At 36.6% G+C, this 11,709-nt stretch overlaps 1 protein-coding gene across 6 annotated transcripts in view; it reads left to right on the forward strand.

The window, feature by feature from the left end:
* The window catches only part of TTK (TTK protein kinase), a 32,656-nt gene extending 21,185 nt beyond the window's left edge, over positions 1–11,471 (forward strand). For all 6 annotated transcript variants that reach the window (XM_048298925.1, XM_048298921.1, XM_048298926.1 and 3 more), the window contains 10 exons: positions 995–1,121; positions 2,183–2,275; positions 3,972–4,129; positions 4,216–4,367; positions 6,175–6,299; positions 6,617–6,697; positions 8,714–8,890; positions 9,224–9,314; positions 9,549–9,646; positions 10,763–11,471. In XM_048298925.1, coding sequence (XP_048154882.1) covers positions 995–1,121; positions 2,183–2,275; positions 3,972–4,129; positions 4,216–4,367; positions 6,175–6,299; positions 6,617–6,697; positions 8,714–8,890; positions 9,224–9,314; positions 9,549–9,646; positions 10,763–10,852 — 1,192 coding nt within the window. In that variant the 3' untranslated portion in view covers positions 10,853–11,471. The remainder of the gene's footprint in view (positions 1–994; positions 1,122–2,182; positions 2,276–3,971; positions 4,130–4,215; positions 4,368–6,174; positions 6,300–6,616; positions 6,698–8,713; positions 8,891–9,223; positions 9,315–9,548; positions 9,647–10,762) is intronic.
* Positions 11,472–11,709: the final 238 nt, after the last annotated feature.

Genomic DNA, 11,709 nt, shown 5'->3' on the forward strand with positions numbered 1-11,709 from the left:
TTTCCATGTGACCTTAAATTAGGCATAAACCCCTATGCCTGTGTTGGCAAATCTTTCTAATTATGTGATTATTTATTGTTTTCATAAGTCTCTAGGATGAATCATATAGGTCAAGGTTGTATGCTGAGTAAGCACTGTTCCATAGGTAGGACCTATGTCTCTTTAGCTGTAGAATTCAGAATATATGTAGGGAATGAACCACATCAATTCATGAAGGAATTTGATAATAGTCCTTGATTAAATTCTCATTACTTAGTTTGTATGTACATGGTAAATATGCAGAATTGCTGAGTGCTTCTGTATTCTGTGAGAACCATGCTTTTGACTGGTTTTGTCCTTTATTTTTTTTTTTAACTTCTGTGATTTTACTCTACCAAATAAATCCTAGGTATATACATTCTTTTCCAGTTCTGATCTTGGCATTAGTTTCTGTAAACAGTGGGAAAAAATAAAGTATCTTCAGCAATATAGCTAAATAGATGGTAGATACCTCAACAGAACAAATAAAAAGAAATTTGATTTTTTGCAAACTTTAGTTTTCTTAAATCCATGATCTTTCCGCTCACACACAGTATAGCCAAAGCTCTTAATGGCAATAGTGAGGGTTTTTGAAGTTGTCTGTCTCAGTATGCTTACTTGAAAAAATAGGTAATCTAAGAAGTTTTTGAATAAATAAGCTGGGGAAAAGTAACTGTCTCAAACTCTTGTAGTCAGCTCTTCTAGCTTTATAGTTCTTTCACTTTCCAATTGCTGGGAAGTGCCAGGTAGTGTCTGAAGATAGGGAGTTAGTGTTTTAAAAAGTATTTTCTAAGTATGTTGTAGTTTCAGTGTATTTCTAAAAGGACTTCTAAATCAAGAAGTTGGGATCTTTATAATGCTAATTATTGAATGAAGTGGAGGCTAGCTTTCAAGAAATATTGAAGGTTTCAACTTTGTTGTTAAAGTAATCTTAAAAACATACAACTAATGCAAATATTGTTCATATTTTTGTTAGTTTCAACACACCAGTTGTAAAGGACAAGCTTCTACCAGGATGTCAAATTTCTACTCCCTACAGCCAGTTCCCATATTATTTACCACATACTCCAGCAACTCCATTTCAAAATCAAATTGGCTTGCAGGTAACAATTTTGTCGTTTTTTCAGTACATATGTTCACTGGGAACTACTTTAGGTAAAATAAATGTGTGTATATACTTTTCTAATCTGAAGTTACTGTTCATATTCCTGGATCAGTAATGGAAAGTAGTCTATTATTCCCAAAATAACTTTCTTCATGTGTATGTCTGAATTTAGATTAAATTACTCAGGTGTTGAAAAATCAGTTCAGTTTTGTCAAAGTGCTGGAGCCTTTGTCTGCAACCTAAGCCTTTTCAGATCCTACTTAATGACAGAGGAAAGAACTAGAGTCTGTTTTTGTTCTGCAGTGCTTTTACAGTGGTACTACCCACTCTATAGTGCATTACCAATAAAGAGAAGCAGTGTGTGTTGAAAACCATGAGTTTGAGGGAGGTAAAAGATTGCATTTCTACTCCATTTTTGTTAGATTTCACAAATTTTGATACGTTTGTTGTGGCCTGACATCATGTAAAAATGTTATCTTAGATGTGTTGCACATTCAGGTAGGAACCTTCCCAACTGTACATAAAACTGAGGGATAGGTTTAAGCTTCCTACCAGAGGATAAGAATTAATAAATCAAATTTGAGGCCTTTCTATGGCTGGTCTAGCAGACAAGGGCAATGCAGTCAGTTTTAACTTCGCAGTACTGAAGTCTTCTAGCTAGTAATTAGCTTCAAATAAAATGGTAGGTGACTTCAGTACAGCTCTTAAGTTGCATGCTGGGACTGAAACTCTGTTAGATAATATAGTTTCTGACTAAAAAGAGGGGGGTGTCCCAAATGATCTGGGGAGCCTTGTTAAAGAACACCCTTCTGTTGATTTCCGGTATGAAGAGCATTGGCACCTTTTACAAGAGTTCAATGATGTTACATACCAAATGGTGATCAGTGTCTGGGGATCTAGCTTTCATTTGAAGTTTCTTTACTGTTTGTAAACAACTTTTATTGTCTTCAGAAAGAGCAAGGCAACTTAAAGCATTTTAACTCTACAAGAAGTAGAGCTCTCTTAAGTTCTGTTGCGCATACCAATATTTATTTCTTAACCTTTTCTGTGTGTACACAGGTTCCAGCTTCTATACCTTCACATGAATGCCTTGCCATCAATGGCAGAGTTTATACAGTATTAAAGCAAATAGGTAGTGGAGGCTCGAGTAAGGTAAGGTGCTCCTTTATCCTTTTAGGCAGTCACTAATTTACACAGTAGTAGTTCTATGTAAATACATGTTGAAATCATCTAATGAGTGCCTAGTGTTAGCATCTACACAGTGTTTGACCCAGGGAATCTAGAACTGGTTTAGTGCTATGCTTAGACCTTTTGCTCTTGAAGATAATTTCTATGGTAGAGTAAGCATTAAAATTCCTGGTAGAATCAGCTCTTCTGTTGTGAGAGATGCATTGCCTTGTGTACATGCTAATGTGAGAGGCTGTCGTTTAGAGCAGTGTGATTACATTGTTGGGAAATGGGTGACTTGTAAAGTTGGTTGAGAGTTCGTGAAGGAGACAGACCATCTCTTAAGACTTCTGTAACTTGTGTGAGAAGCAGAGTTGTAGCTATGTTTGAAGGGCTGAGTGAGCTGGTTTTTGTACGGAAATTTGGGGTCATGGGAAGTTGGGAAACAATTTTGCAAAATCTCTTGGTTTTGTTATAGTTCCTTATTTTCTTGACAGCATAAGCAGTTTGGCTGGATGTTGTGGGGATTATGTTAAAGGCCTTACAGAAGTCCAGATAGATGACATCTGTATCTCTTCCACTGATGTAGTCCCTCCAACACAGAAGGCCACTGGGATGGTCAGACAGACTTGCACTTGGTGAAGCAGTGCTGGCTCTCAAATCCTGTTCTCCATGTGTCTTAGCATAGCATCTAGGAGGATGTGTTCTTAGGATAGCTAATTTAACTACTTAAAGAGGTCTTTCCCATTGTGAATCTGTGCCTAATCATTGCATTTCAGTAGTACCCAGTAGGATATTCTCTGTAATTTTTCCAGCAACTGAGGTTAGGATAACAGGTTTGTAGTTTCCTGGGTCTTCCCTCCAACCCTTCCTGTCAATTGGAATAACATTAGCCACCTGCCAGTCAGCAGGGACCTCCAGAAGGAAGAGCTCCCTGTGTTGCCAGTATACAGTTGTAGAATGAGGTGGGATGGCAGGGACCTCTGTGTGTCACTTTCTCACAGTCAGCTTAAAACAAGGCCAAAATAGTCTGTTATTGATGGGTTTGTGTTTGAGTATTGTCAAGGATGGAGATTTCATAGCCTATCTGGACAAGTGGTTTTCCTGTTGGACTATGTGACAACACGGAAAATATCCAATTGTAATTTTCCTTGTTGTTAGCTATGTCTGTTACATCTCATACTTTGATGATTCAAGCGGAGTCTGTCATACCTTCCCTTTAAATAGGTGAAGACAGCAATAGGATTTCCTGCAGCCCTCTCATTTTAAGACTGAATGGACTTTGTGCTCTTAACCTCTTCTCATTTGCCATGTGATCTAGCCTCCAAATTTTGGTTTGACGTAATGTGTGAGGGCAGATCAAACCTGTGTCTCTGGGAGTGTTATTTTGTAATCTTTATCTTAGGGGCACTCCAGACTAGTGTCTGTACTACACCTAGTGTAGCGTACTACACCTAGTGAAATACAATGTGGCACCAAGATAGCTTCTGACAAGGGTTGATTCTGTTGTAACTGGTGTCTTCCTTCTTGATTTTTGTTTTTCTTCATGCTGACTTTGCTTGAATTGTTTCTTCCTTTTGAAAAGGTAGACTTTTTTAATATTCTGGCTGAGTTGAGATGAAGGACCATAGTAAGTCAGAGCTAGGGATGAGTGAAGTTATTAACTGATACTGTTTTGCAGGTGTTTCAAGTACTGAATGACAAGAAGCAGCTGTATGCTGTCAAATATGTGAATCTAGAGGAAGCTGATCAACAGACTGTTCAGAGCTATAAGAATGAAATTGCTCATCTGAGTAAACTGCAGCAACATAGTGATAAGATCATCCGCCTTTATGGCTAGTGAGTAAATACTAATTTTATTTAACCAGTATTTCTCTATAAAAAGACATTTCCTTCACTTTTAATATACATATATTTATTTTTAGTGAAATCACTGATCAACATATCTACATGGTAATGGAGTGTGGAAATATTGATCTCAATAGCTGGCTTAAGAAGAAAAAAAAGATGGATCCATTGGAACGAAAGAGCTATTGGAAAAATATGCTGGAAGCTGTTCACACAATCCATGAATATGGTATTCTTAAATAATTATAGGTATTTGTATAGGGTATATGGCAGATAATATGGATCTGTTTTAATTTTGGACAAATTCAGAAATATATCCTCTGAGAGAAGGCAGGCCACAACCACCCCTCCCCCACCAGGTTCAGGAAAAAATAAATTTTCCTCAAAGGAAAGAAATAAAAACTATTTATTTAACAAACACACAGGAAGAAAAGGACAACGATGCTAAATAAAACCCCTTGCTCTGCTGGGAGAGACCTGGGAAAATTTTAGTGTCTTTCTGTAGATCTCTCTCTCCCCCTCCTTGGAGCTGGGTCATGGTGGGCCCACCTCCGGGGCCTCGGTGGAAGACTCTCCCAATGTGTTCTGATGTTGAAATGTTCCAGGAAAAGAAGAAGGGAAAAAATCGAAGTCCCAGGAAAAAAGCTCTCCATCTGTCTCCGGAGAAAAAAAGCCGAAAGCTGGCTGGAAAGCAAGCAGTGTGCTTCCTCCGTTCTCTACTGCAGAAAGCAGAACACAGAGGAGTCTGTGTATCTGTGTCCTTGAAAACAAACTGTAAACTGCTTTGAAAGTTTTGCTGGTTTTTTTTTTTCTCTCCCCTCTCAGGCTCAGTTTAAAGGCACAGAAAAGGCAAAAAATTAATTTCTGGGCATATAGCAGAGATAGGGGAAACACATCATGAAGTCACCCCAAGACATGAGGTGATACTGTTTTTAGTGTTGGTGTAATCTTAGTGGTCTTCAAAGATGGGTGTTTACTGTATTTTTTAAAAAAACAGTGAAACAAAAAACCAAGGTAAATCTTGATGCAGAGGTGTAGACTTAGATAGCTCAAGAGGGATCTACAAATATCACTATTTATGTATGTAATGCTGTTTTCTTACAACAGCCAGAAATTTTTTCTGGTTTAGGCTGTTGTATATTCCCAATTCCACTTGTTCTCTATTAGACTCAAATTTTAGCCTCTCATTCTCTCCAAAAATAGCTTTGACATTAATGACAGCTCTGTCATCTTTACTTTGACAGTGTTTCAGCTTTTTCTTAGAGTTCTTCAGGCCTTCCTCCCATCTTCATCTATGTCATTAAAGTGTGTGCATGTGTATTCAGTTTGTCTGTATAGCACAAAGGGGAGGGCAGACTTGGATGTTTTCCTATATAATAATGAAGTGAAGACTAGTACATATGGTAGAAAGCATCACCTATTTTCAGAACTAGAGCATTCAATAATATAGCAAACAGCAAAACCTTCTGAAATTCAGGGTACATACACACCTGTGATATTTTGAAAGAGGACACTGATTTTTGTAAAATATCAAGATGGATTGGTTGCGTAGATAATAACCAAAATTCATATTAAATTGTCCAGGTAGAGTTTGTGAGAAGTCAGTTGTGTATACTTGTCAGTAAATGGTACCTTTGATCACACTAAGCAATAGAATTCTTTTATTTTAAATACCTGCTTAGCTAATTGAAGAGAGCTACAGGCATGGACAGGCCACTGAATTGCTCCAGAGCAGCAGTTCAGTGTGGCTGTGTGCACACAGAGCTGGAGGGTCTGTCTCAAACTGAGACAAGCTGTGCAACTCAAATTGCTTGGAGCTGTTCTGGAGTACCTGCAGATTTGAATAAGTAGTAATTCTAACTGTAAACTCATGCAAGTGTTAACTGTTTAGAAAGAAATGGAAGCACTTTTATGAAATATGCAGAGATTCAGGTAAAGCCAGTCTGCACCTTCTCTCTGTGCAAGGGTTATGGGAATTGAGTAATGCTAAACTTTATGGTAGTAATTTGGATTTACTTTAAACTCTTTTTTTACAGGCATTATTCACAGTGATCTGAAACCAGCAAACTTTCTGATAGTTGATGGAATGTTAAAACTAATTGACTTTGGCATTGCAAACCAAATGCAGCCAGATGTGACAAGTATCATTAAAGATTCTCAGGTGAAATACTTCTGGAAAATTCGTGTCCATTTTTCTGTGAAGTGCCATAGTATCTGCTGATAATTTTGATTATTGTAATAACCTCAATTAATACTGAAATTCTATGCTGAAGGGTTTTGTATGTGTATATGAATATTCATGTCTATTGATTTTTACATGATTTTAATGAACAGAATAATAATGGCCTTCAGCCTTAATACAAACAAACTTTCAAGATGTTTTCCAGTGTTTTGGGACAGAAATCTAAGTTTTTATTAAGTGAATTAAATTTAATGCATGCTTTACTTAAAAGAATGTTTTTACATTTTTATGGCTAGGCTGGCACAATGAATTATATGCCACCTGAAGCAATAGAAGATAGGTCTTCCTATGGAGAAAATGGCAAGCCTCGTTCTAAGGTAGTATGATCTGTTTCCTCCTATCTCCTTCATGTTAAGAAGGAAGTGTAATGCATGTATCTTCAGATTTGGTTTTTTCTAAATCTTCCACTGAAACTTGAACATAAGAACTTCTTGTGCCATGATGATGGTGTGCAGAGTGGAAGGTTAAGCCTAATCTCCCTAACTACCTAAAAGCATTTGGCAGATGCTGTTTAGAAAAATGTAAGTGCTCAATTACTGAGTAAAATTGAAAGTAAAACAGATGCACAGGCTTGGGCATTGGAGGAGCTAAAAATACAGTGAAAATATCTAAACTAATAATAACCACAAATATTTTAAAATCAATTTTTATGGAGAAATACAAGAGTTCACTATGTTATCAGTGTAAATAGCATTGAACAGTATAGAGTACAGTGCAATACATGAGCCTTTTGCATATCTGAGGCTGTACTGCTGACTCATGTTACAAAAGCCTTTTGAGCATCTTACCTCCATGCTGTGCACCTCTGAAATCATCCCAGGCTAGAGTTTTCAGGGTGTATTTCTGGGAGGATCTTCCATGGAGTCAAGTGAGAGAATCATTCCTCTGTTACTTCTTGGTTTCCTGCTTTATGCTGTTTTGTTTTAGCTTTGTTCTGCCAAAAACTGGTGAAGCTCTTACAGCACTGCTTGCTGCTGTACTGCTGCATTTTAGCATTCTGCATAAATAACCATGGCTTTGAATTTTTTTCTAAAAGCAATAAAATTTGCTTTCTGATACAGGCCATTGTTAGGATGTTTGCCTAAACAAGTTATGATGATATTGTGTCATTGTCATATTTTTGAGCTCTTTAAGTGAGAGGCAGGTTTTACAAGTACTGAGTAATACCTAATAAGGTCTTTCAAAAGATGATAAAATGAAGCCTCGTATTTTAGGGCCACAAGTACAAGTTCAGTGTATCCTATTAATTTTTGTATGCCACAGAGTATTGTGTATTGTAGAAATTTTTATAACATCAACAGGGCAATGGAACATGAATGATGAGGAAAGTACTGAAGGAAAGCATTTTCACACTGGCAGTACAGTGTGTACTGTACATCACTAAATTATGTACACCTTCAATTTAGGTGTACATAATATAGTGAAAGTATTTAAAATATGTACTTGCACATACATGAAGATTTACTTTTTAACAGTTGAATTGAAGTATTATGTAATGATATACAATGTTTTCTTTCTAAATAGAAAATAAAATATTTTATAAGTGGATTTCTTTTTTAAGGATGATAATTTTTTACCTTTTCTTTGCATGCAAAGTGCAGATTTGTTCTGGAGCTCAGCTCATCTAAGCAAAAATCTTACTACTGTGCTGGGAGTCAGATTCACTGCATCTTTCTCCACTTCCATCCTCTCCCCCAACAGTATAGAGTACAGTGCAATACATGAGCCTTTTGCATATCAGAGGCTGTACTGCTGACTTGTGTTACAAAAGCCTTTTGAGCATCTTATGGGCCCTCCATGCTGTGCACCTCTGAAATCACCCCAGGCTAGAGTTTTCATCTGTGCTTCTCTTAAAGTGCTTCAGCTTCCACAGGGGAAGCGCAAAGACACCCTGCAAGGAACAGCCTAGGTGTTGTGGTTGAAATACGGATCTGAACTCTATAAACCATGGGGAATTGAATTGTGGCTTTCCACTTTGGAGACATAGCTGTGATCTCTCACTGTTTCCTGGATTTAATTAATTTAATATGCTTTTACTTGTATTTATTTTTAAATCTGAAATTAGAATCCTGCAGTTCGACTTGTTAAGGACTAGCTTTACTTTTGGGTTAGTTCTTCAAGTAAGTTCATTTTCAAAAATAGTTAATAAGAATTGTTTTCTTACGGAATATCAGTGAAGGAAGCCACATCACTGTCTTAGTAGATAATGGCATGCTGCCTTAGTGATTTTGTGTAATAAAGATCTCTTATACAACAAAAACTGTACAATTACATGATAAATTGATTGAAGGGACAGTTTCTTAAGTAATATTCAATTTTTTTTTTAATATTAGATAAGTCCCAAAAGCGATGTATGGTCACTAGGATGCATTTTGTACTGTATGACATATGGAAGGACTCCATTTCAGCATATAACAAGTCACATCAATAAAATGCATGCTATTGTTGATCCAAGTTATGAAATAGGGTTCCCAGATATTGCTGAGAAGGATCTTCACGATGTGCTGAAGGTAACCGTCCCTTAAATTTTGAATTAAATAATGGGAATTTCTTTATTTAAAGCATATTTTCTAAAACTGAAAGAGTTGTGCTTGAGAGACTTTTTCCACAAAAAAATGCTTGCTGCTACTTGTAGTAACAGGCCTTATTCCAAAAGAAGAATGAAGCTAGAGCTACTTCATGTAGTTTCCATATTGAAGTCTCTTTTTAGCTTGATACCGACTAAGTAATTATTGAAAGCAGTTTGACTTAACTCCCTTGGTTGAACATCCGAAGTAAATACTGTTAATTCCTAGGATGATTTGTAATTTATAGGCAAAGCATTTTTCTTTTTTCATTTGCAGCGCTGTTTAATAAGAAATCCTAAGGAAAGAATTTCTGTTTCGGAGTTGCTGGTACATCCCTATGTTCAAATTCAAAGTCATTGTCAAACAGGTACATTTATTTTAAAATACATTTTTATTAAATAGTATTTGTAACTCTGCTTTAAAAAATGCTTTACTGTTAGGTGTACTATGAGCTTGTTGGCATGACTCAATTTTGTTTGGTGCCTACATCTGCTTCAGAAAAGACTTCAATATTTTAATTCTTAAACTTCTTACAAACTGTATTGGCAGTTTTCACACTGATAATGTATACAGTTTCAGCATAACCATAAATTAACTACAGGTGTCCCAAATGCAAAAGGAACAACGGAGGAAATGAAACGTATCCTTGGCCAGCTTGTTGGCTTGAATTCTCCCAATTCTATTTCTAGAGCTGCGAGGGTAAGTAAATTCTTTTCTGTTTTGTGCAGTAGTACTTGCTCATGCAAAGGTTAGAATGTTTGGTAGTGAAAGCTGAAACAATACATATATGAAGTCTTTAGCTATAGCTGGAAAAACATTGTGCATCTTACTGCTTTTATTTGCAAGTATGCAGAATCTCTACATTCTTCTTAATTGGAAGGATTGAAAATGATGCCAGCAATCTTTACTTTTAGCTGTTTCTTTCCTTTCCACCTCTCAGTAGATCTGCTTTGCTTTTAAGCTGCCCCTAAGCTGAGGGTCTTCTAATTTAAGAACCCTCACTATGAAGAAATTATCTCAATTGATCTGTTAAGTGTGCCCACTTTTGGACTGCAACTGTTCCTGCTTTCCTGGAAGTTGCTGAACTGTTAATGCAGTGCTACGTGTAAATTAGTTCCTGTGTGTTGAAGTATTGCAGCCTCTGTTTATTGCCTGAAAGAGAAGCTTGATAAACCTTCAACTCTGTTCTTCCTACCTGTGTCTCAGAAGAAGTGATAGTGGTAAAGTATACATAAGATGTTGAGAATGCAGAGCTGCTTTCATGGTGAGGAAAGCAAATTCAGTGTGTATTAAATATAAAGGAATTTATGCTTACACTGCTAGTTGTACTTGATCTGTTTTAAATATGAGTAGTTATCCTTTTAACAATGTAACTATCCTTTTAAATAGTTATCCTTTTAACAATACGGCAATGTGGCTGTTTGTGGGCATTTGAGTATCTCGCGTAAAGCTTGCATGCCCCAAGTACACAAATAACTCCCTCCTTCCAGGCTGGTGTTTCCATATTGGAGACAATAAACTTGATTTTAGATCTCTGCAACTCGTTTGTTCTCTACTGACTTGTGAAGCTCTGTAACTTTGCCCACACTGCGAAGTCAGCACGTGTATTCTTTAAGGCACTGCATTGCATTGCAGCTGGTACAACTAAGCTGTCTTAAGTGTGGTTTTATTTTTTGATTTGAGAAAGGAATTTTGGTATGGAATATTTCAGTATGTGACGATTTATTTCAAGTGGTGATGTTTGTTATATAGTTTGAATCCATGTGCAATACAACTGTGTTCACCTGAATGCCCTGTGTGTTTGTTAACTTTCAGACTTTATATGAACAGTGCAACAGTGGTAAAACTCTTGATGTATCAGCATTTGCAAAACCTGGGAGTCAAAAAACATGGACAACAAAATGATGTACTACTGCTCAGGAGGCAACAAATGTCTGGTCTGTTCAAAAAGTATTTTGTGCTGCTAGCTTTTAAAAGGACACTCAGCAAATAGTTTGCATTTTATGTTCTTTGGGTTCTTCTGATAATGCTTTCTAGTCATTAAAAAGAATTTAACTGAATGCTTCTCACCGTGGGCTTTCACTCCTTGCATGCTGCTTGGGTCAAGCAATGACAATGGCTACTTGGTGATTTTGATCTGTGTTACTTACAAAGCACTACAGTGTCTGGAGTACAAAAACTTGTATGAGAGTCTTTTAGTTCTCTTGTCCCCCTGAAGCTAATATAAAAAAGTTCCCAAAAAATGCCAATTGATGTACAAGAAAAACACGAAATATCTTTTAAAACATCTCCTAAGGCATGAACAGAGTGTTATGCTGTTCTGTCTTTTGCAACAAATACCTCTTGTCCAGTTTTGACCATAACCAAGGAAATGAACACAGTATAAGCCACCAGTTACAATATTGGCAGATGCATGTAAATGTCACCCAGTTTTTGAGCTGTTCCTGTGGTTAAGTGTTATGATGGAATCATCAGTACTGTTATGAACTTACATGAATAAATGGCTCTTGTATTAAAAATGCTATTATAAATGTAGTCTGCTGTTCAAATTTCTAAATAGTAGAAAATCCTTCAAGATTCATGATGGTAATAAATTACTAGTATTTATTTTTAAAAGCATTAATACTAAGCATTCTATAAAATGCACTGAATGTAAGAGAAGTGGATTTTACATGGTTGTTACTGAATTGGTCGAGTTTTAACTGAGTTACATTTCTGGTGCAAGTGTATGTTCACACCTGCCCTCCCTTGTTTTGAATTAG

The sequence above is a fragment of the Corvus hawaiiensis genome, chromosome 3 (assembly GCF_020740725.1).
Source record: "Corvus hawaiiensis isolate bCorHaw1 chromosome 3, bCorHaw1.pri.cur, whole genome shotgun sequence".
Lineage (NCBI taxonomy): Eukaryota > Metazoa > Chordata > Aves > Passeriformes > Corvidae > Corvus > Corvus hawaiiensis.